The sequence below is a fragment of the Suncus etruscus genome, chromosome 7, assembly GCF_024139225.1.
Source record: "Suncus etruscus isolate mSunEtr1 chromosome 7, mSunEtr1.pri.cur, whole genome shotgun sequence".
NCBI lineage: Eukaryota > Metazoa > Chordata > Mammalia > Eulipotyphla > Soricidae > Suncus > Suncus etruscus.
The window spans coordinates 5408771-5434947 of NC_064854.1; the positions used below are offsets into that span (position 1 = coordinate 5408771).

The 26177-nt window shown below is 35.5% G+C and overlaps 2 protein-coding genes across 2 annotated transcripts in view; one reads left to right on the forward strand and one right to left on the reverse strand.

Moving 5' to 3' along the window:
• SPATA48 (spermatogenesis associated 48) overlaps window positions 1-643 on the reverse strand; it is a 78008-nt gene extending 77365 nt beyond the window's left edge. Inside the window, exon 1 of the mRNA XM_049777028.1 lies at window positions 88-643. Coding sequence (XP_049632985.1) covers window positions 88-643 — 556 coding nt within the window. The remainder of the gene's footprint in view (window positions 1-87) is intronic.
• A 5471-nt stretch (window positions 644-6114) lies between these two features.
• Window positions 6115-26177, forward strand: part of ZPBP (zona pellucida binding protein) — a 120974-nt gene continuing 100911 nt past the window's right edge. Inside the window, exons 1-2 of the mRNA XM_049777029.1 lie at window positions 6115-6268; window positions 9516-9596. Coding sequence (XP_049632986.1) covers window positions 6115-6268; window positions 9516-9596 — 235 coding nt within the window. The remainder of the gene's footprint in view (window positions 6269-9515; window positions 9597-26177) is intronic.

Consider the following 26177-nt stretch of genomic DNA (forward strand, 5'->3'; position numbering starts at 1 on the left):
TAACTTACACATAATAAATCTTATATCCATATTGTTTAGCTTATGCTTGAAAGTTTAAAAACATTAATTTCATTCCATTTTATTTACCTCCAAGTCTTGCTCTGATGGAAACATCTGTTATTGCCCTGGAGTTCCATCTCCTGTCCTGTTTCAGTTTGTCTACGAGAATTATTTGCTCTTTAATGGTTTGAAATTCTGTCTCTGGCTTGGGAAATTGATGTTGAGGTTTAACATCACTGAAGTCCACAAGGCTTGGTATTCTTCTGCCAGTGCCAGGATTCAAATCAGCATCACCACCAGGACTCAAAAATCCTGAACAAGTGTCACATAAGGGCACATCATCCCTAAGAGGAGCAAATGGATATTCTGGCCCTTCGGGTGGGGGATACGGAGAATATAAATGATAGTCTGGCAGAACTGATGGAGGATAAGGGTGAAATTTCAGAAAAGATGGATTATTTCGCTTTTCAATCCGGCCGCAGTTATGCCTATCTTCGATTCCTTTCACGAAAGGCATATTTATTTTTCGCAAGAGATTACAGTAGTGTGGGTAATCTCTATTCTCAATAGCCTTTGTTTCAGAAAGAATGGACCTCTTACAAATATTTATCTTTCCAGGTGTGTTCTGTGAATCCACATTCATGGCTTTTCTTTTGACAATTTTGAATTATTGCAAATTCCTTGGGATGATCCCTTCAAAATTGTTATACTAGTTATATTTGCAGCTTGAAAGACCAACTAATGTAGCAGTTATCTGGCTTTATAAATACCTTTCAAGTTAATTTCTCTTTTTCTTTTTTTTCTTTTTGATAAAGACAAACATTCTCTTCCACCAAAGGAAGGAAATAGAACAGAGAAAATTGTTGCTTGGCAACAGCTAGAACTTTAACATATTAGACCACTATATATATATATATATATATATATATATATATATATATATATATATTCATACATATAATAAAATTCTGACACTAAACAAAAATGGTTTTTGTAGTCAAATTTCCATGAACATTTTCTTACTAAATGCTCAGGAAAACTGTGTTCATTTGTCATCTATTTTATTTAATTATTGTTGTGGGGTCATACCTGGTAGTGCTGATGGCTTGTTCCTGAGTTTCTGCTCAGTGCTAACTCTTGGTGAAGCTTAAGGTGCCCATGTGTGGTTCTGTTGTTAAGAACCCATCTGCCACATGCAGGCAGGCAAGTACTATCTCTCCTAGTCTGGTTATTTACTTTTGGTTTTTGTTCCACACCCAACTGTACTCAAGCCCCACTCTGCAATCTTCACTCAGGTATAACTCCTGTGAGGACTTGAACTACCACCTGCGGTGTCAGGGATTGAATTTATGTTGGACATATGTGAGGCAAGCGTGTTACCTGCGGATTGGATTGTCTTTCCAGTCCTCTCTTTGCGCTGACCCATTACCCTGAGCTCTTTCAGATCCCACCAGGAAGTAAATTGAAAAAATTAAAATTAAAAAATTAAAAACTTATAAAAATTTTAGTTGATTTTTCAGGTATATGATATTCATTGAGTACCAAGCATTTTTGTAATTTTATTGGTTGATTTTTATATATTAATTTTTTTTGGTTTTTGGGCCACACCCAGTGATGCTCAGGGGTTACTCCTGGCTATGCGCTCAGAAATTGCTCCTGGTATGGGGAACCAAATGGGATGCAGGGGGAATCAAACTGCAGTCTATCCTAGGTCAGCTAGTGAAAGGCAAACACCCTACTGCAGTGACATCACTTCGGCTCCATTAATTGTTCACTTCTTATTTAAGGGCTATAGTTGGCAGCACTTGAGGTTATTTCTATTTCTGTGCTTGGGTATCAATCCTGACAGTGCTCTGGAGAAAATTTAGTCTATCCTGGGGCCTGATGAATCCTAGGCACTATTCAGTGCCTAGACTTTCTACCCCAAAACTATTTTTTAGTGCCCAAAATATATTTTTAAAAAGTATTCCCATTCCAGGACTATAGAAAAACTACAGGTATTGTTTATAAATAAATGTAAATTTAAATTGAGCACAAAATCATTTCTCATACTAAGCTCAAATTGATATTATTAAAGATTTATAGTTTGAAACTCAACTTGTTTAAGTCTTAAATTATCCTATGTTTTCTTGTTCTTGCGATATCTAAAATATAAAAAAAAAAACAAGGGCTGAATATCATGACAGGAAATGAGAGTCCCACATGTAAAAACAAGATATTGTCAATGTACTGTTCACTTACTTGGCTTTTGCTAGTGAGAATATGAATATTTCTGACCTGGTGGGTTTTTAATTATTGTATGAAAGATTTGCATACAATTCAGAAGATTAAGTTAGAGTTTACTGTATTCTCTCTGGTGTCTGTTTTCTTAGTCTAAAATTATGATCCTGGGTCTTTCCTATACTGTACCCTAGTGGTTCCCTAATATCTTGTCTTAGCTTTCCTTAGTTTCCAACCTGCTGCCACGTGTTTGTGGGCAAGACTCCTGCACTCCAATACCTGTAGCTGGTCCTCTCTCAAGTTGCACCTCAGACTCCATGTTATCCTGTCATCCTTTTCTTAGATCTTAGACAGTCATAGTCCTAGGCATAATATTTGTTCCTTCCTGAATATATCATTTTTCTGGGCATAGGCATATGTGAAGAGAGGGCAACTAACTGGGGGAGAATTTTTATCTGCTGCCATCTTTCACCCCTAGCCATACTATTATTATGTACTTTGATTGGCAATAGGTTCAATGTCCTGTCCCATGGGCAAAATTTAAAGTGACTTTAAAGTGACCTTTCCACATATGTAATATCATTTTAACATAAGAACTACTACAAGAATACTGAAAATACAATCTTTGAAGGAAACTTGGGACCGGAGCAGTGGTGCAAGTGGTAGGGCATTTGCCTTGCACACACTGACCTAGGATGGACTGTGGTTCCATTTCCTGGTGTCCTATGTGGTCCCCCAACCCAGGAGCAATTTCTGAGCGCATAGCCAGAAGTCACCCCTGAGCCTCACTGGGTGTGCCCCCCCCCAAAAAAAAAGGAAAGGAAACTAATTCTTTTTCAAATAACTTTAATGGCCATGTTTCACATAGTTGACATGGTTGATCATAATACATTCATAATACATTTGTTTCTAGGTAAGTGGAAGCAAAATGATTTTAAAAAAGAAAAGAAAGAGCATAGCAACAAGAAAAATTGTGAAAATTATTGTATCTTGCAATGAGCTCATTAAATCATTTGTCTGAAGGTTTTGTAAGCTCTTGCTGCTAGTTGATCATTCTGTTACTTCTTTTGTTTCCGAACATTAGATGGCTTCAGATACATATTGGCATCTAAATTAGTGTGTAATTGGAGTTTTATCATATTGGTGTCTGCAGAGAGCCAGAAAAGTGGTAAAACCGGGCTACTGTCAAAGCTGCAATTGTGGGTGGTGAGTGTAGCTTGTGTGACTTTGGCAGGGTCGCAGGGACTTGGCTTTCCTCCTCCTGAGACTGTGGTTTTCAGCTGAGCAGGTGGTGTACCCATGATTTTTCACAGCTTGATAAACATATCGTTTGAGAGTAGTGTGAGTTTATGGAGATGATCAAATGCAGACATGACAACTCAAATATTTATTCTTGACTTGTAAAGTCATTCACAGGTTCTTAAAAGCTGATTTTTTAAGTGATACTACACTACATATAATTAAAGTCAGTTTGGTAGTGATGTTTCCTCCCATCATTATTATGATGAAAATATTATTCAAGGATATATGATGGTGGAATTTCAGTCATTGAGTCCATAATCTGAGGTTCAAATCTACTGAAGTAAAAATGAGAATATGAAAGATAGATCTAGATTCTCTTTTATTTTTAGTAACAGCTTTTCATTTGTGGAATCAGAATTAGATTCTATTTTTGGGTTGGATTTTTTGAGTTTCCACTAAAGCCAAGACTGAAGAGACTAATAAGCAGAAGAAAATGTTTATTAACGAAAGCAAGCAATTACAGGTTTGAATAACTTCTTTCTGAAGAAGGTACAGACTTATGCTTTCTTTGGTAAAACTTGTAAAGCATAAGTTAATGTTTATAAAAACTAAGAAGAATTTTAGTAGAATACATCAACAAACATTGTATTCAGACACTATTCAGTAGACTAGCTGAGCACTAAATATACTTAAATTGCAGCATTTTAAGAACTGCTGCAGATAAAATTATTTAGGTCTTTCTTCACTAATACATATCTGAACTGCCCACAATTAATTCAGGACATTGTTATAAATTAGAATTTATTGGAATAAACACTGTTGTTCATAGTTTTTCAATCAACACAAGCATAAATGGAATCAGAAAACTCAAGCAATGTGGTTTATCTTTAAGTTAAATTTGTTATTGAGAACCAGGCTGCTCATAGAATAAATAGTTCTAAATGAATGTTTCTGTGCTGGTGTGAAAAGAACCTTTTAACTTCAGTTTAATTAGGAAGAAGAAAAAGAAAGCTTGTTTGAATGCCATGTATTTAAATAATATAGGCCAGAATGCTTGGAGTTGTAATTTAAAATATAGCAAAATAGACAACATTCTAATTTTGTAGCCAGGTATATGTTATGTAAATCAAGTCAAATCTAAGACACGAAGGGACAATAATACCTGTATTACAATGTGAAGGCAGGCAATAACATTTATCATAAAATACATGGAAAGGAGGACAAAGTGATGGGTCCTTTGAAATCTGAAATTGCCTCATCAAGTGCTAGAATATCCAGTGTCCAAGTTTAGTCATTCAGAATCACTCATTTCTTATTTAAAGTGGCAATGCACATTAAATTTAGATGTTTTGTTTTCAGTTCGTTAAACTTCATTCTTCAACTTATTTTAAATGACAGCACAGATTAAATTTTTTATCATGCTCGCCTTTCTGCTTAAGTAGATCCTTCCAGCTGTCCTCCACACCCAAGGTTCTCTTCCAGGTTCTTATAAACTATCCCTTAAGCTGCTTGACAGTCTTGTAGATTTTTCTGCCATCAGGTAGAAAAATACATCTTTTAGGTGAGACTGCTCTATGAAAGTCCATTTTAGCTAAAGTGATTTTTTTTTCTCTCAAGATAAGTTTCTTCCTGGGTGTATTGCATTTGTGTCCTCATTTCGCTGCCCAACATTTGTCAGATACCAATAGAGACCATCTCTAGAGACAATCAAATCTGTGAGAATAATTGGTGTCTGGGTTGACTTCTGTTTCTGGCTTTGTCCCTAACATGAGGGAGATGAGGGGCATTGGTGGTGGGCAGGTGGCATCGGTGAAGGAGAGTGTGTGTTCTTTTTTTTTTTTTTTTATGACTGAAACCCAACTACAAACATGTTTGTAATCATGGTACTTAAAGATATTATTAAAACAATCAAACAATAAAATAAAAATAATCTCTCCCTTACAACTTGAAAAAAAAAAAAAAAGAAAGAAAAGAAAAAAAGCATTAGTCTTTCCAGAACACAGGCAATGAGAAATGCACCATTCATTGGTTCTTGGGAGCTCCAGTATCTTCAAAAGATTGGATAGGATATAAAGTGATATACATACATGATACCCCTTTGGGAACGATCTTGAAAAAACACAGCTTCTACAATGAAAAATAAAAAAGAGAGAGAGACAAGATATTTGCCCCAGAGTCATGCACTGGTGATGGGGTTGTAGGACTGAAATTCAATCACAAATTTGTCACTGAAAAAAAAAATTCTGTGTCATGAACAATATAATAAGCCACAATGTTTCAATAAAATAATGGGGAAAAAAAGGGAAAAAAGACAAAAAGACAGCGCAGGCCCCAATGAAGTCCAAAGTGCTGCCAAGCAAAGCCCCCACCTGCCTGTGTCCCTGTGGCCTACAGCATCACCAGCAGCAGAAGCACATCTTCCGTGCCGTGGCTGCCGCCAAGCCCCGCCTACCCCGTGGCGGCCGGAAGTGGCAAGTCCTTTTTTGGCAGGCACTTGTCTTACGCCACACCCCCGCCGCCGGAAGTAGCGGGTCCTATTTTCACGGGGACTTTTTTCCGGAAGTGGGACCCGCCTCTCGCCAGGGGACCTTTTTGGCGCCGCGCCCTCCGCCGAGTGCTTCCGGGTCGTAACGACCTTCGGCGGGCGTGTTCATGGACGCGTCGGGTCCCCGCCGGGCGCGGCGGGGCAGGCTGCGGGCCCGGCCTGCTGGCTCCGCGACCCCCCGCGCCGCCGTCCCGCACCTCCTCTTCCTCCTCCTCCTCCTCCTCGGCGCCTCCGTCGTCGCCCGAGCGCCCGGGGCCGCAGGTGAGGCGCCTCGACGCCACTTCCGCCGCGGCCCTGGGGCGTGCGAGGAGCGCCGCCATGTTGGAGGCCGACCTCTGGGCAGAGCAGATGCACCTGACTTTGATTTCTTTTATTCTTCGGATTTATTTCATTGTTTTTTTATTTATTATCATTGGTTATTATTATTATTATTCATTATTTATTTATTGTTACTTATTCTTTATTTTTTTATCATTTATTATAATTGTTATCACTATTTATTTCATTTATTATTACTTATTTTACTCTTTATTCACTTTTATTTTTGTTACTATTCATTTTATTTATTATTGTTATTATTCTTTATTATTTTTACTTATTATCATTTATTATTTATGCATGTCTTATTATTACTTATTTATTATTATTTTTTATATTTTATTTAAACACCTTGATTCCATACATGATTGTGTTTGGGGTTCAGTCATGTAAAGAACACCACCCGTCACCAGTGCAACATTCCCATCACCAATGTCCCAAATCTCCCTCCTTCCCACCCAACCCCTTTATTTATTATTACTTATTCTTTATATTCTTTATTTTTATATTATCACTATTTATTATTATTTTTATTATTACTCATTTATTATTTTTACTTTATTTTTTTATTTTTATTACTATGTATTTCTTATTACTTATTCTTTATTTCTATTTTATTGTTATCATTTATTTTGATTTATTATTTATTATGATATATTCTTTATTCTTTCTTTATTCTTTCTTTTTCTTATTTTGGGGGGTGCTTCTTCTGCACTCAGAAATCACTCCTCTGAGGGGGACACTGTGGAGGTGCCAGGAATCGAACCTAGGTTTGACCCTGCACTCTTGCCTGACAAGACCATCTGAGACAGGACTGAGGAAATCCAAGAACATCTGGATAGAAGACACCAAACACCTGGATTATTTTTATTTTTGATTCTTATATTGTCAAATTCCAGTAGCCAGACCCCAAGTTTTGAAGTATTGGAATCGTTTTAGCATCATCACCAAGGCCAATAAATCCCCATAGGCCCCATTTCCACCTCAGGATGTCTTTTTATCGATTGATTTACTTAATTGATCTGCTTTTATTTATTATTTCTTTTTATTTTTGAATTTATAATTTAAAATTTTATTTTTTATGGTTTTTATTTTTACATTTGTTCGTATTTACTTTTGAATTTTTATTTTTTATTTTGTTTATTTTGATTTTCAGTTCTTTTTTTAATATCCCACTTAAATATTAAGAGGAACATAAATGTATGAGGAACATAAGTAGATAGAAATGAAAAGACAGGGAAACATGCTTGAACATTCAAAGATAATGTTCAGGAAGAAAACTCTGTTTTTGTTGTTTGTTTTTTTTTGGGGGGTCACACCCTGCAGTGCTCAAAAGGGGGGACCATATGGGATGCCAGGATTTGAACTACTGTCCTGCATGCAAGGCAAACACCCTACCTCCATGCTTGCTTCTGACCCCAATTCTTATTCATTTATTTTTCGGAATTTTGAATCTTTAGAAGAGGCAGTTACTGAATTCCCAAGTCCATCATTCTTTCCTCCTAGGTTTTGGGTATCAAGGTGTGGACTTGGGTCGGGCCATCCTTCCACTTCGTGCTCTGGCAGTGCAACCTACCGCTCTGAGCTCCATATTGCACAGAAGATCCCAATGGGTTCGTCTTGAACTTTTTGGCCAACACCAACTTGTTTCTGTTTCCAAGAGAAGGAAATATAAGTCCCTTCCGTTTTCTGAAGACGTTTAAGATCCTCATGAACAGATGTTGAAGGAAGACTGTGCCTTTTTTTTTTTTTTATGGGGCAGGTTTTTGCCTTATTTCGTTTTAACTTTTATATCTAAAACTGTCTCCTCTTGGGAAGTGGACCTTGATATATTTTAACCCCCCCCTCCCTTCATTGGAAAGGTTTTGGCTGAATTCTTTTGTATCACTTTTTATATTTAAAAGGTCATTTATATTAAATGACCGTGTGTTATGATCATTCCGGAGGAGAATGTTGTGTTGGAAAGTTGTGTGCACGAAATCATGAGCAGCATTGAAAATCATGGTCCTTAAAATAATATCCTCCCCAGTCCCCAAATTAATACTAAAAAAAGCAGTAGAGTTTTGTTTAAAACTTAGAACTTTGAATAAAGATGAATGGGAAGAGATTTCCAAGAGTGTGAGGACTGGGATTGACAGTGAAAGGAAAAATGGAGTGAACAGAGATTTTTTAAGTATGCTAATATCTTCAGATTCTAAAATTCATTCAAATATAAAATGAGAATAACCTACACTTTTTTTTTGCTACACTTTTTGTTATAGAGGAGGATACTCATGGTTTTCTGTCACATATTACTATGCAATATTTTATATAATGGATTGTATGTACCATTTAACCCAAGAACAATATCAGAACTTAAGGGTATAAGAAAAATAAAGCAAATGTTCACTATTAAGATATGAATAGTGCAGGTTGATACACAACATTTTTATCATGGATATATAATGGTCATTATATGAATATTCAAATATATTTTAATTCAAATCCAGTAAGCATTTGAGTTTGGAATTGTTTCATAAAAGTCATGTTTCTAAAACTAGTAAGTGGTGAAGTCAATTTAAATTCAGGCCTAATGGTCTTGAGTTTCATACTTTCTTTTGTGCTTTACTCCCTTGCTGTAAAGTTTATTTGGGTATGTAAAGCATTTTATATCTGTCCTTTCGCTTCATCTTCTCCATCAGTAACATTTGTTCACTTAACAACAACAACAAAAAAAACAATGAAAATATATATAACACTTACTGAATATTTACTACATACAATAATTACATAGAGTAATTATTACTGATTTTGATAAATTGACAGAATACTAACCTTTGCTATCTATGAAGTTTAGGAGTACTCTATTCTCTAGAAAGGAAATCTAATGTTATACATAAGAAATTGGTAATGTAAAATAGTTGGGCCAAAAAGGTGCTGTTGATGCAGTAGAAAGGTAAAAAAAAAAAAAAAAAAAAAAAAAGGATAAGGAGAGGGGGTCTTGTACTTTAAAATGGAGTGTTTGGATATAAGATGCAATAGAAAAAAATTGCTAGCTTAATTTTATTATACATGTCAGGGAGAGTGGGTTAACCATATTTATGGAGATTGAGTATGGCTTTGTTCAACCAAGATCAAATATGTTATGATAATATATGCTAAAGATTTTAGAATTTCTAAGAAGGCAAATTGTTCTTTTCGTTTCTGACAGATGGATATTTGGTTCGATTACCAAGAAATGTGCGCTTGTTCAAAGATAAAGTGAAAATAGTAGGATCATCAGATTTTCCAGGTAGGGGTACATTTTCATTAATTTTAAGGAAGTAGCATTTGTTTTAATTTAAGCCATTTTGACCAAAAGATTAATATTCCCCCAATCATTGTTGTCGCCTACACCCCATTTTTTCTATACAATAAAATTGTACGTTTTTAGACTACTCAAGATATAACATGTATTTAACTGCTTAAATCTAAATTTTATATTCTAGAAGCTATTTACTCTTTTTAGTTTTTATTAAAGCTTTTTATTAAAGTTTTTCATATCTGAATTTTATATATATAGTGTTTCAGCACTGATCCAACCACCAGTGTTAACTTCCTTCCACCAGTGTTCTGAAGTTCCCTCCCATACACCACATCTTGACAGTCACCATACATTAGTGATATTATCCTATATAATTCCTTTTTCAGACATGCTTCATTCAACATGCTATCTTTCATAAAAGTTGCTTAACTCAACTTACTTATGATAGTTTTTATTTTACTATGTAATAATTGCTAAATATAGTAAATTTGTACACACCAATTGTGCTGTAACTTTTATTCTTTTCACATGATGAATATCATAACTATTGTGGATTCACAAGATTTTATTTTTTAATAGTCATGTTAAACGTAACTAAATCTTGTTGATAACATTTTTTAATTGATTTTCAATAAATTGCAAAATATGGGTCAAACTTCTTTCCTTTATGTATAAATAGCCATTTGTTGCAATACCATTTATTTAAATTTTTTTCTCTTTTGGAGTGAGGGTAGTATTCTAAGAATAGAACTGAGGTCTCTGTGTTTTCATGGCCTGTACTTTACCATTGAAATACTTTCCCATCTCTTTTCTCATGTTTTTGAATTGTCTTTGCTTCTTGCTTGCAAAGTAATTTGACATAAAACTATGCATTAATTTCAGCATTTTAAATTATGCCTAATATCTTTGTCTGTACCAATTTGTTATTATTTTGATTTCTTTATACTAAGTTTTGAAATCATTATGTTTGTGTCCTTCAGATTTGTTATTTTGTAGATTATTTGGCTCTTCTGGAATTTTGGTAACTCCATATTAATTATAGAAAAGTTTGTCAATACCTGAAAACTTACCTTTTGGGATTTTGGTGGGGATTGTACGGAATATATTAGTTTTGAGAGTATTATAACTTTAACAAACTGACATCTTTAATAATAAATACTTTAATGTATAATATTTTAATAATAAAGTATATTCCCATTTATTTAGCATTTCTTTAATTTCTTTTAATGGCATTTTATAGTTTTCATTAAACAATTTTAGACTTTCTTAAATATATTATGAAATATTTTGTTTTGATACTAATGTAAGATATATGATATTCTTACATTAATTTTTGTATTGTGCAGTGCTATTGCAGAGATACAAAATTGTAAGTTTATCTAAAGGAAAGGTTTGAAGGTATATGTTTATAATTGCACTCTATACTATTGAGTAACTTATCTTGTTTATTAGTTTAGCTTTTTACATTGTTAAAGTTTTTTTTTTTTTTTTTTTTTTTTTTTATTGGTGCTTAGAGGTGACTTCTGACTCTGGGCTCAGGAATCACTCCTGGTGATAACATATGGGATAACAGGGGTTGAGCCCAGGGTAGCGATGTGCAAGGTCTTACACATTGTACTGTTTCTTGCATCCTAAAGGTTTTAGATCTTTCTAAACATATTTAGATGATCATGTCGTTTTCTTTCTTTTTTTTTGCTGTGGAATAATATTATAATGACTAATTTCCTTATTTGCTTTTTGAAAACTTTCCTAATTGAATCACTATAAGATACATAGATACAAAGTTGTTTATGGTTGGTTTTTAGTCATATAATATTTCAACACACCCTTCACCAATATGCCATCACAAATGCCATCAATATCCCCAATTGTCTTGGAAGGAGATGCAGTAGAGATGCTTAGATCTTACTTTTGGGCTCTAAACTCAGGTATCATTTATATTGCTTGTATGAACTGTATGCTTTGTTGGCTGGCCATATACAATGCAATGCATTACCACTTGTACTATCCGTCATGCCTTAAGATTTACATTTTGAACTAGCCCTCCAGTTCTGGGAAAAACCCAGTAGATTATAATTAAATTTTGTTTTGTTGCTAATTTATAATTAAATTTTCATTTTGTTTTATCTTCTGTGTGTGTGTGTGTGTGTGTGTTTGTGTTTGTTTTGGGTCACACCCAGTGCTGCTCAGGGGTTACTCCTAGCTCTATGCCAGAAATTGCTCCTGGCAGGCTCTGGAGGACTATATTGGATACTGGGATTTGAACCACCGTCTTTCTGCATGCAAGGCAAACGCCTTGCCTCCATGCTATCTCTCCGGCCCCAGAATTTATGTTTTTTTTTTTTTTTTTGGTTTTTGGGCCACACCCGGTGACGCTTAGGGGTTACTCCTGGCTATGCGCTCAGAAGTCGCTCCTGGCTTGGGGGACCATATGGGACGCCAGGGGATCGAACCACGGTCCGTCTCCTAGGCTAGCGCAGGTAAGGCTTACCTTACCTCCAGCGCCACCGCCCGGCCCCCAGAATTTATGTTTTAATATCTATATTCATAGTGGAAACTGGTTTGAGTTTTCTTATAATGCCTTTTATATATTTATATATATATAAATTCTATATATTTGGATGTCTTTTTTCTTTTTTCTTAATTATTTTATTTAAACGCCATCGATATGAGGTATTCACAGTAGTTGCTATTTTTTTTCACAGATATGAAGTTACTCATGATTAAGTTTCAGTCATGCAGTGTACAACACCCTTCATCATTACACATTTCCCACCATCAATGTCTCTAATTTCCCTCCTTCATGCCCCCCCACCCCCGCCGCCTGCCTATGGGGCAGACAGTTTAGTGGTTCCTACTCTGCCCTGTCTGCACTCTCAATATTTGTTGGGAGCATCATCCCATAGACTGGTCTTCCTGGCCTTTATCTCTATTTTGATATATCTCTTTGACATATATATATGTATATATATCTTTGATATTATTATAACACTGCTTTTTTTTAATATCCCACAAATGAGTGAGATCATTCTATGTCCATCCTTCTCCCTCTGACTCATTTCTCTCAACATTATTCTCAACTCTCCCTATCTATCCATGTGCAAGTTAATTTCATGACTTCATTTTTTCTTTACAACTGTGTAGTATCCTTTGTGTATCCCATTGTGTATATTCCACTATAGTATTTCATTCTGGCTATTGTGAATAGTGAAGCAATGAACATAGGTATGCAGAGGTCTTCCCCACATTGTGTTTTGAGACTCCTAGGGTATATTACTAGGAGTAAAATTGCTGGATCATATGGAAACTCAAATTCTAGCTTTGTAATAACATCCATCTTGTTTTCTAGAAAGGCTGGATCAGTGTCATTCCTACAAGCAGTGAATGAGAGTCCCTTTCTCCCCAATTCCCTACCAGCCATGGTTATTTTTGTTTTTGTTTTTGTTTTTGTAATATGTGCTAGTCTCTGTGGTGGGAGATGATATCTCATTGCTGTTTTGATTTGAATTTCTCTGATGATTAGTAATATGGAACTTTTTTTCATGTGTCTTTGGCCTTCTGTATTACTTGTTTGATGAAATGTCTGTTCATTTCTTCTCCCCAATTTTGGATAGTTATTAGTAGCTTTTTTCTTGATAAGCTCTACCAGTGCCTTGTATGTCTTTGATATTAACTTTTTATCTGATGGGTATTCATTGAATAGTTCTTCTCATTCAAAGGATAATCTGTACCCTAGTCATTCTTTCTTACGAAGTGCATAATTTTCTTTGTTAATGTAGTTCAATTGCCTTACCAATGGTTTTCACTCTTACAGACACTTTAATGTCATAAATAGTGCTGCCTCAATTTTTATCTATGTACCTTATGGTTTCATTTCTGAAATCAAGGTCCTTAATGTAATTTGTCTTGACTTTTGTGAATGATATTAAAGAGAAGTCTGAGTTTACTTTTTTGCATGTAGTTGACCAGTTTTCCCTACACCACTTGTTGAAGCAGCTCTCAATCTACACTTTGTATTTTCCCCTTTATCAAGATTAATTATATATATTATGACCAGTCTCAGAATTTTAAGGTCTATTCCTTTGATCTCTGAGTATGTGTCTTTTTTCAATACCATGTTGTTTTTTTATTATAACATCTTTATTTAAGCACCATAATTACAAGCATGACTGTAGTTGGGTTTCAGTCATAAAAAGAATACCCCCACTTCACCAGTGCAACATTCCCACCACTGAGGCCATGATCTCCCTCCTCCTCTAGCCCTGCCTGTATCGAGACAGACATTCTACTTCTCTCTTTCATTTACTTTATCATGCTAGTTGTTAGTGTACTTACTTTCCTAACAGCAATTGTCACTCTTTGTGGTGAGCTTCATATTGTGGGTCCGTCCTTCCAGCTTTTCCCTCTATTGTCTCTGGACTTATTACAATAATGTATTTTAAAAAAAAACATAGATGAGTGGACTATTACATGTCTGTCTCTCTCCCTCTGACTTATTTCACTCGGCATAATAGATTCCATGTACATCCATGTTTAGGAAAATTTCATGACTTTATCTCTCCTGACGGCTGCATAATATTCTATTGTGTATATGTACCACAGTTTCTTTAGCCGTTAGTCTTTTGAAGGGCATCTTGGTTGTTTCTAGAGTCTGACTATTGTAAATAATGCTGCTTGAAAGATTTCTTTCCGACCTTTGACTTTGAGTCTATATTTGCTTTGACTATTCAGTGTGTTTCTTACAAGTAGAAAAATGTTGGATTTAATATTCTGATCTTGATACTCTGTGCTTAACTGGAACATTTTTTTAAATCTATTTATTTTTTTTCATTCTTTTTTCAATATATTTTTAAGTAACATGATCATATTTGGGTTACAGTCATAACCAGAACACCCCCCTTCACCAATGTAACATTACCCCCTTCCCCCTTCCCATCCCTCACGTATATTCAAGACAGGCATTCTACTACAATTATTTTTAAGTTCAGTAAGTTGTATTTTTTTCCTTAAAGAATAAAAGTAAAAAAAAGTAAAGGTGTGATAGTAGCAAGAGCCATTGTTTGCATAGGTCCAAAAAAATTGGGAAAATGGAAAAAAATCCTTGACCTGATTACTAAAAAGGCCTTACCTCAGTTTTTTGGCATAAGATAGACTCTGGGTTCCAGGCAAACCAGACCGTCCAACTCCAGTCATTCTCAAGGTCCCGATGAAACTTTTTCACACTTTAGCTGTTGTTGGTATCATATTCTTATATTTAAAGACTCTGGATTCTGTGCATTTCTTTCATCGATGTCAGGCTGATGTGGAGCATTCTCTAGTTTCAACATACCATTAAATGCAGAGCGATCTGCCCTGCATGCAGACTGTTGCTGAGTCATCTGGGTGTTGGGAGCACTCTTTGGAGTAAGTCACTGCCAAAGCAGTGGTAGGTCTTCCCTGGTAGAGGCTTGGATCCTGGTAATGTTGAAGACAATTGTGGTTGTTTCCATAGATGGCATCCATTGTTCAGGCAATGCCCATTCTTCTGAGGCCTGAGCCAAATCATTATGCCAATCTTAACTGGTACATTTAGTGGTAGCATTTTGCTAGTCTCTATCTAGCTTGAGTTTTAAGTAATCCTACCCTTTTGATTCCCAAAGCTGCCCATAGTCATCACAGCTTGTAGTCTCTGCTCTTACCCCTGAATGTAGGAACCTTTGTTGAAAATTCAGGTTGGGCTCTGAAGCCCAATCTGAGTTGCCAGGGAAGGTAGACTGGGCTGGGAAAAAAATGGGGGCATAGCAAAAGGAATTGCCTTCTTCTTTTAAATTCAGCTCCTCAAGGACACGCATACAAGATGCAGGGAAATAAAAATTATGAACAATTTAGTCCAGAAACCAAAAGGCTCACAAATCTATTATTTATGATCTCTTTCAAGGACAATTCAAATCTATACTACAGTGTCTCACATGCCACCAAAAGTCTGAGGCTTATGAGACATTTGTTCACTTGTCTCTGGCTATTACATCTACAGATAAATGTACATTACAGGAATGCCTCTCTGAATTTTTTAAAGAAGAGTTAAGGGATGACAACAAAGTTCAGTGCAACAGCTGCAAAACTAGAAGGGATTTTTCAAAGAAAACATATTTATGGAAACTGCACCAGTACTTATAATATACCTAAAACGTTTTGCTTTTGATGACAAACAAATAAAAAAACTGCACTCTTATGTGGATTTTTCTATAGAAGACCTCAATTTAGTAGAATTCACTTCAGAGAATAAAAGCAAGTTTAAGACATACAACTGATCATCAGTGTCAAAACATTATGGTAAAGTTCACTATGGACACTGTACTTCTTACTGTAAAATTGCTGCAAAACAACACTGGATCAATTTTGATGACAAGAAGATAAAAAAAAAAGTCCCTAATACATTGGTGAAATCCACAGCAGCATACATCCTATTTTATACTTCTTAAAGATCTACAATGAACACCAGATAATCATTTCACTTCCTTATCGGTTGCTATTAATGCTCTAGGATTCTTTCCACAGGCATGATCAATTAATAGGATTAAAAATCATGGACCCCCAATGTGTTTCCTTGTATGATGGATTTATGTCTTATTTCATTATTGCTCTAGGTCTCAGTTAATCATGAAATCTTACAATTTAATTTAGTCAATGTTCACCTGAAAGAAAAATTTCTTATTATATTAATGTTGTTTTTCTTTCTAGGTATACTCATTTAACAACTTTCAATCTTTTTATTTTAACATCATTGCTTTATTTCCCTCAATTTAGGTTTTAAGACGCTGACATAATGATACTTTTTAGGTGGACTACCTTCATAGTGCTTCTCACCTATGATTGACTATCATAGAGTTACTCTTATACAATAACTTTGTATATATACTGTTATACACTTATAGTAGAGTTTTTCATGTTTGTATTATGCATGAAATTCTCTTTCAGATCTGCTCTGCTCTGCCATTAAAAAATTTTTTTTGAATTTGAAATGATTCATCTGAACAGTTGCCGGCTATTACATTTTAAAGCGCTTTTAGTTGATTCAGCTGAATTCTTTTTTCTTTTGCTCTATTTTGGATTCTTTCCAACAAATATTTTTTGGTATGAGTGAGTGTATGGCCATATTTATGTGAAGTCTGTATGTGTATGTCTTGTTCAGTGTCTGTCTGTTATGCATATTTTGTATATAGTTCCCTTTTCCCTAAATTTATCTTCCCCAATGTAGCCTTTTTATCCTTCCTTCTCTCTTCCTAGTCCTTAAAATTTAATTTTCAGGATTCCCTTCACATGTGCAACTCATCTTCTTCACCCACAACTACAAGCCTCCTGATCTCGGCCTGAGGACAAAATCCATGACTGTTGGAGTTTTGTACCATGTTTGCTGCAAACTTGTTGGAAATGAAGTCACCTGGAATTTGTGTCACAATGTAACCCCAGAGAAAAGATCCACAGATAGACCCACAATCTCTGGATCCCAGTTAAATTGTGCTTTCTGAATTTCTGGTTTTCCATACACAGTGCTATTGTTGACCATTTCTACAGTGGCTACCCCAAGATTGCACGGATTCCAAAGGAAATGCAGAAGCCCAACCAACTCATGATGGCAATGATGTAATGCTTGGGAATGCCCCAACACATGGATGACTGTACTGGCCTTCCTTCTTCATTCAGCTTGATGTTATCTTCTGTACCATGCATCAACCCGCTTTTCCAGACTCATTAAGTGTCTTTTGCTGGTCTTTTCAGAGTTCCAGACCCCTCATTTTTACAGATTGGTATTGGACTCTAGAAATTTTACCTTTTGTATTATTCTTATAATTGTAATCCTTTGAATTTATATTTGGTACTACACTTCTTTTGACTATTGTAATTAATGTTTTTCTATTTTAGTTTTTAATCTTAGGAACTGATATTGTATTACATTAGGGTTTTTCTTGACTTTAGGTTAGTGGGTTAGATATCATTGTCTATAATTTCCTAAATGATGTTCTTGTCTGTTCTCAGGGTTTTTTGCATTGGCGCATCATAGGCGAAATACTAGCTCTATAGGAGGTTCTATTCATTTTGGATGGGCCCTCAAGTTGTTTATTTACACAGGGAGGTTCTTTGCCTTAAACATTTTGTTCTGGTTTGTGACTTAAGCTCTCATCTATAAATAATCGGCTGTACTTGGTACATCAATTTCAGACCTCATATGGACTTCTACCTGGACTAAGAACTTGGATTAAGTTCAGATGTCTATTAATCATCATTGCAGTGGCCCCCCACTGTGCAGGGGATATATGCTTCTTCCTTCAAAATAAGAGCCTAATTTAATGCCCTCAAGTTGGGCTTTCTCGTCTACCTGGACTTGAATGGAAAATGGATCCAGAGAGATAGCATGTCGATAAAGTGTTTGCCTTTCATGCAGAAGGTCATTGGTTCGAATCCCGGTATCTGCCAGGAGTAATTTCTGAGCATAGAGCCAGGAGTAATTCCTGTGCTGCTGGGTGTAACCCTAAAACCAAATACCAAAAACCAACAACAACAATAAAATCAACAAATAAAGAAAAGGTGCTTCTTCTCGCCTGCTACACAACCTTTCTGGAGTCTCTTCGAAGGATCTATGTCTATGATTACAATTGGGCTTTCTGATTGCCCCGGGAGCTCCCCATCGCCTACTAGATCCTTGATCATTGAATTTCAGATTCTCCATCTGCTTCTCCAAGAAAGAACTTACTTGGAATTCTTCATCTTGTACATCATAGATCTATCATCTCAGGAGCTTTAGTTTATTCCTTGACACATGTCTCTGGCTTTAGACACCCTGTGTTTAGGTTAGAAGTTTTCTTTACATTTTCCTGTGATGTGCTTATGCAAACAGTCGCTCTTTTATTATTGACTAGTTTTTACTTTAATAATTGTAGACAATATTACTTACTTTTGTATTTTTTGTCTGTTTATTAAAAACAAACGGGGGGGGGGAATTGTTTTGTATGTAAACATTTTTATGGGATTATTATGTTACTGACCCTACCCTGATCAGTGATTGTGCCCTACCCTAGGGTGTGACCTGGCATTCTGCTCCCACCCTAGGGTGGTACCTGATTCTGCTCCCACCATTGGGTGGTACTTAATCACCCCATTGGGTGGTACCTGATTCTGGGGCATAAAAGCAAGGGTCAGTGGAAGGTGAGGGGCTTTTTTCCTGGGGCCTATTCTTAGGCCTTTTGGCTTTGGCCTCTTCACAGAATAAAGAGCTGTTTTCTTCAGAAGCCTGACTGTCTATTGGCTTTCTTCCTGCAACGTTCACCTCAGAACTGCCAGCTGAACAGGGTAACAGATGCGTGGTCTGAGCTGGAGGAGTAAGGACTCATCCTCCATCCCTCCATCAGTCAACCTCATCATGGGCTGACTTGCAACATCTCTCTAAGTTTAATTCTTTATTTTTCACTCATATCTACAAAGTAATTTATTATATAAATCTTTGTTTACTTCTCAATTAATTTAATTTAATTAATTAATTTATATATTTGGTTTTTGAGCCACACCCATTGACACTCAGGGGTCATTCCTGGCTATGTGCTCAAAACTTGCTCCTGGCTCAGGGGACCATATAGGATGCTGGGAATCGAACCCAGGTTTGTTGCGTGCAAGGGAAACGCCTTACCGCTGTGCTCTCATTCTGTCCTCAGTTAATTTAATTTTAAAGTATTTTAATAATGCCAGTTTGCATGTTAATTTAGTTTGGGAAGACGTTCACATTTTAAGTAGTGCATAGTGGATCAGAAATTAAAGTTAGCAATTGCACTAGCAAAGCAAACATTCTAGCCTTCCTAACTGTAACCCCAGGAAGTTTGCATGTTTCTTTTATGTCCATTGAAAACATTGTGTTCATATTATATAACAAGTTTATCATCACAGGAATGGAGTAAAAGTTTACAAAGATATCAGTGCTTTTTTCCCCTTGCTTTTGCATAGTTGACATGATTAATAAAAAATGTATGGTGAAGGATGCTCTCACTAATCTGTGGTATATAGAATAACTGGATGAGGAAATGTAAATGTATAGTAAAATGAAGATACCTTGATCAACCTAGTCCCTAGAGTTTAGGAAGGAGGAGCACAGAAGGAAAGAAATCAAGGTGGGAATAAAGAAAGTGAGAAAGGAAGTTATGGAGGAACAAGGATTGGTACTTCAGTTATATTGCTGATTTAATGGAATGGTATAGCTATAAATACACAGCATAGACTCAACAACAATTAAAACATGAGATCTAAACTTTAGGCTCCAAACTTTCTAATGTGCTTGTCAAAGTGGCAGGCAAAGGGTTGGATGGGATTGGTGGAGATTGGGAGATGATGGAGTATGGGAGATTTGGTGATAGGAATTTACATTGATGGTGGAACTGGTGTTGAAATATTATATGGCAAAACCTTAAATATCAGTAACTTAAAATATTTCTTTAATTAAGATATGAAAGAAGAAATGGGTATGAAAGAAATGTAATGAGATGTTTTAAAATAACATGGAGAGGAGTTATAGTAAATTCATGGTACAAAGTGACAGTATTATAAATTGAGAATTTACTTAAAAATAGCAAAATTTAGGAATGCAAAGGGCTTTTCTACATTGCATTTTTGGGATCATAGGGTATATACCTAGTAGTGTTATTGCTAGGTCATATAGAAGCTAAATTTCTAGGTTTTTGATAAGTATCCATATTGTTTTTCAAAAAGGCTAGACCAATCGGAATTCCCACAAGCAGTGAATGAGAGTCTCCTCCCTGCAGCCGTGCGAATACTGGTTGTTTTTGTTCTTTGTGATGTGTGCCAGTCTGTGGTGTGAGATGATAACCCATTGTTGTTTTCATTTGCACTCTTACAGATGTATCCTAAGGAACCCCAAAGCACAATACAGAAAATCCCTCTGTATTCCTTTCTTTGCTGCAGCATTATTTACAATAGCAAGAATCTGAAACAACCCAAGTGCCCAAGAACAGAGTATTGGATAAAAAAAATTGATACATTTACACAATGTAAAACTATGCTGCTGTTAGTAGAAATGAAGTCATGAAATTTGCTTATACGTGGATGACTACAGAGAGTATTATGCTGAGTGAAAAGAATCAGAGGGAGAAGGATATACAGGATGAACTCACTCATTTGTGGGATATAAGAAAAAAGATAGACTAGTAATAATATCCAGAGACAATTTAGAGGAGGACCAGTCTATGGCAGGAAGTTTGCCATAAATAGTGGCACAGTGCAGTTTGGTTAAGGTGTGATCATTATGACAATGGTAGTTGAAACTGATCATTCTGGATAATAACTGAGTGCTGAAAGGGGATAAAGTGATATGCATGTTACCCCTTCATTAGCAACAATTGTAATCACAGTGTCTAAAAGAACAAAAATAAGGCACAATGGGAAGGAGGGAGGCAGATGGGGAGGATGGAAGTGAAGTAGAGAGGGGTGAGGGAAGTAAAAATAAGTATTTCTTATAAGAGAAAAGAAAAGGAAAGAGGGGGAGAGAAAGAGGAGAGAGAGGGAGGAAGGGAGAAAGAGAAGAAGAGAGGTAACAAGTCTTCTGGAGGCAGGCAGGGGAGAAGATGGGAGGGAAGCTGGAGATAATGTTGTCTGGAAATGTGCCCTATGAATGATGGTATAAACAGTAAGACAAACTCAATCGTGCATAATTTTGTAACCACAGTCTTTACATAAAAAGAAAAAAAGAAGTCAGAAAACAAAAATAATTCAAATTTTAAATATGGCAATTAGAGCAGTGTTTATTCATTTCCTTTCCCCAATTCATATTGTTTTTGTATCTTTTATTGTTTCACATTATATATTTTATATGTCTTTAAAATTAACCATTTATCTACATTGAGAACAAGTATTTATTCAATTGTGGGTCTTTTAGTCTTAGCCCATGATTTAATATAAACACTTTAATTTGATATAAATTCATTTTTAAAAAATACTTGTCTCTGTTTCCTCTGCGAAGGGATCACATAACTGAAAATAATATTAAGATCCAAATCTTCGAGTGTTCTGCCTGTATTTTTCTCAGCATATTTTATAAATTCTGGTCTGCTATTAAGATTTTTGATGGATCCATCTTCATTTTATTACATGCTATTATCAAGTTTTCTCAACATGACTTGCAGAAGAGACTCTATTACATTTCAAGTACTCAATAACTGTTAAATTAGTTGATGATAGATCTGGGGATTTGTCTTTGGGTAGTTGATAATAGTCCATTGGTCAGAAAGTCTATCCTTATTCAAATACCATTTTGCTTTGATTACTTTATTTGATACTTTGTTTTGATTACCTTGTTTACCACACATTTTATAATATAATTTCAAGTTATTAATGAGATACATCCCTGTTAGTTCTCAATATGGCTTTGGCTATTTGGTTGTTAGGCTGGAAAACTTTAAAGAAATGGGAATGTTCTTTGAATCCTAAATTGAATGAGTAGAAAATAGAAAGCCTAGAGAGGTCAATTATAAGCAAGGGAAATAAAACAATAATTAAGAATTTCCCAAGAACTAATATCCTGGTACAGAAAGGATTACTGGTGAGTTCTATAAAGTCTTCAAAGATGTCTTACTGTACTCTCAATTTCTTCTAAAATGTTTAGGAAACAGGAATCCTTCCTAAAATTGTCTCCTATGAAGACAACATTACACTGACACCTACATAGATAGAAATATTATTAAGAAAGAAAAAATTAGATTGACTTTTCTGATGAATATGGGGCAAAATTCTTCAAAAAAATCTTATAAACCAAACCCAACAACGTAGCTAAAAGATCATACACCAGGGAAGCAAGGATAGTTAAACATATGCAAATAAATTAACATTATACATTATATTAATTATAATTATGCCTTATATTAATAAAAATTAATAAAAATTTATTATATTAATATAATAAATTTATACATTATATTAATATGTGTTATATTTATAATATATTATAAAAGTAATACATTATATTAATATAAAATGATTATATCAACTAATAGAGGGTAAGCTTTCTATTGGGTACAGTATTCATTCATGATAAATTTCTGCAACAAAATAGAGTTGGAAGGAAACTTCTACAGTATAATAATGGCCATTTTTAACAACCCACCCTAGCTAGTGGTGAAAATCAAAAGCTTTTCACCTGAGATCAGTGACAAGGCAGCGATATCTACTGCCTCCACTTTTACATAATACTATATAGTAGTATAAGTCCTAGAAATTGCAACCAAGCAGAAAAAATTGAAAGGGATCCAAATTGGAAAAAATGTTAGATGATCACTATTTTAGATGACATAATATACAGTGAAGCCCTTCAAAGTCCATTAAATTATTCCTAGAGACCGTAAACCAATATTGAAAGCAGTAGGTTAAACAATAAGCACGCACATGCCTGTCATGCTCCTATATGCAAATAATAAATGAGAACAAAAAGATCATCATACCCCATTCAAAATTATGTCTAAAATAATAAAAATATAGGAATTAACATAATATGAGAGAAATATACCATGAAAGTTGTTACCTATGAAAGAAATGGAGGAGGAATTTGGAAATTGGAAAAATATTCTATGGCTATGAATTGGAAGAATCAGTATTGTTAACTGATTATCCTAACTAAATTATTACATAATACACATCCAGATTCTGATGACACTTTTTAAAGAACTCAGAATAGCCAATAAAGTTTGTGTGTGATTATTTTAACCTAGATGCCTGTACTAATAACTCAAAGTTAGAACTTTCAGACTAAAATTAGTAAAGGACAACATAATAAAATATACATTATGACGATAAATAAGTACAGCACCCAAAACTTTATAGTGTTCATGTAAAAGAGAATGATGAAGTAAGATTATTTTGGAAAGCAGTCTAGCACAAAATTTGTGCCAAAAAGCCTGAACTCGGCTTGTACTCGGGTCATACAGGTTATTTGATTTGGTGCGCATACACCGAATCCAATACACATAGTCTCCAGTCATCAGCTGCAGAGGGGGGTGCTTCCTCTCAGTCCACAAGGCAGCTGAGCTGAAGAGGTAGGAGGCTGAACTGAACTAGATGCCACTGAACTCTTGAACCCACAATATCAATATTCTGCACTTTGTATAGGACTGACAGCAGTGATGATGATATCTGCGAACTAAGTGATGCTGACAGGCTCTATGCTGATACACTCTCACATCAGATACAGCTGAAGTTCTATTGGGACATACAGAGGAGGAGGAGGAGGAGTCCAGTTCTGAAGGATTTTAACCTTTGTGATTTAGCTTGATTACCTGTTAAACTACGGTTTTCTGCACTTTAAAGTTTTAAAGTTATTGTTGCTAGTTTACAGTTTTTCTTTAGCAATAAATATTGAAAAGCATTTAAACTACTGATTTCTCAGTTATTGTAATTATTTTGGGTATATATTTTTATTTTTGAAATTTACCAGTGGCTGCTGCGTTTTCCACCTCGGCTTATACTCGATTTACTATTTTCCTGGTTTTAGGGTAAAATTAGGGGGGTCACTTATACACGAGTTATATTCAAGCATATATGGTAAAGAGATTAATATGAAAATAATATTAGGATTCAATGTCAATGTATTTATTTATTTAGGGTTTTTTTTTTTTGCCACACCTAGTGATGCTCAGGGGTTACTCCTGGCTATATGTTCAGAAATCGTTTCTGGCTTGGGGGACCATATAGGACACCGGGGGATCGAACCACTGTCCGTCCTAGGTTACAGTGTGCAAAGCAAATGCCCTACCACTTGTGCCACTTCTCTGGCCCCAGTCATTGTCAATTTATAATTAAAACAAATATCCAGAACTGTCTTGACCTCCAGGATGTTATCCAATACATTTAAGTTACCTGCTTTATGTAAAACCTTAGAGGCAATGTTTTTCTTTTATTTAAAAACTGTGATTACAAAGTTGTTCATGATTGGATTTCTGTCTTACAATGTACACCATCCTTCATCTGTAAACAATCCCTGCCCCCAGTGTCACTAGTCCCATCCCCCATATCTGCCTCTGCATATCTCTATAATGCTCAACACCCAGGTATTGTACAGGTGATTAGTTTCAACTATTATTGCTATAGTAGTCCCTTCTCTACCCTAACTGCACTGCTCCAGTATTTGTGGCAAGCTTCCTACCATGTACTGGTTCCCCTGGCTCCTATTCCTGTTAGCTCTGGATATTATTGCCATACTATCTCTTACTCATTTCACGCAGCATAATAGCCTTAGAGGCAATTATTTTTTACCTTTAAGAATTTTGGGGGCTGGAGTGGTGGCACAGAAGTATTGGTGTTTGCCTTGCAAGTGGCTGACCTAGGACAGATCTTGGTTTGATACCCGGGTTCCCATATGGTCCCCCGAGCTAGGAGTGATTTCTGAGCTCATAGCTAGGAGTAACCCTGAACATCACCAAGTGTGCCCCCCACAAAAAGGGGGAAAATAATTTTGCTCTTGGTACCAGATAGATTACTAGTGTTAGCAAGTGTTGGCCCATACACTTCATATGGCTTCCTGAGTACTACCTACAGTGACTTCTACTCTACAAGTAGAAATATGACATTAGAGCCACCAGCTGTCACGCCAAAACAAATAGTTTTGGATGTAGTAATAATAGTTTTGAGTTGCAAAGTCAATTTTTATTTCAATGGATCATAAAGTGAACTCCTACAATAGGTAGCAATTTGGTTGATAATTGGTAGAGCACATACTTCCATGTGTAGGTTTTAGCTCTGAAAAAACAGGCCTTAGTGCTTGGCAGCCTCTGAACACTGCCCTTGAATTACCTTCACCCCTTGGCTTTTCACAAATGTTACTCCTGTCAACTTGACAAAAACAAACAAACAAAAAACAGTCCAAGTGATAGTATAGTAGTAGTTAGAAGCTTGCCTTGATGCAAGCAGGTTCAATGCCCAATCCCCAGCAGGAGTGATTCATGTGCACTGAACCAGAGTAAGCCATGAGCATCACTAGTGTGGCTCTAAAACAAAACAAAAGAAAGACTAATTACTGTTTTCTTTATATTTCCTAAAGAATACATGTTCTTTATATTTCATCATCAGGCTTCTCTAAACCTTAACAAAAAGTGAAAAATGATAATTAAATTCAAAATTACCTGTGATATATATATATATATATACCAATGCTATATTTCATTTATTTTTATCATTGAGCTTAAATGTTAACATATTTTCATGTTAATATGGTTTTATTCACTATGAAATAATGTTCATAATTATGTTTTTGGTATGCAGTGTTATAGGTTTACACTTACTTCAAAGTACCAATAAAGAATCAATGCATTTATGGGGTGCAAGCTGGGAACAGGGGTGGAGCGGAGAACAACTTTGATGGTGGGAATTCCCCTGATTCAATGTTAATATGTACCTAAAATATTACTGTGAAGGATATGTAATCCACTTTCGTCAAAATAAAAATCATACCAAAAAAAATCAATGCATCATACACTGTTTTGGATTTCCCTAAAGGAAACAAATCTAACTTCTCAATTTCTTTCTGATTTGAACTTTCAAGACAAA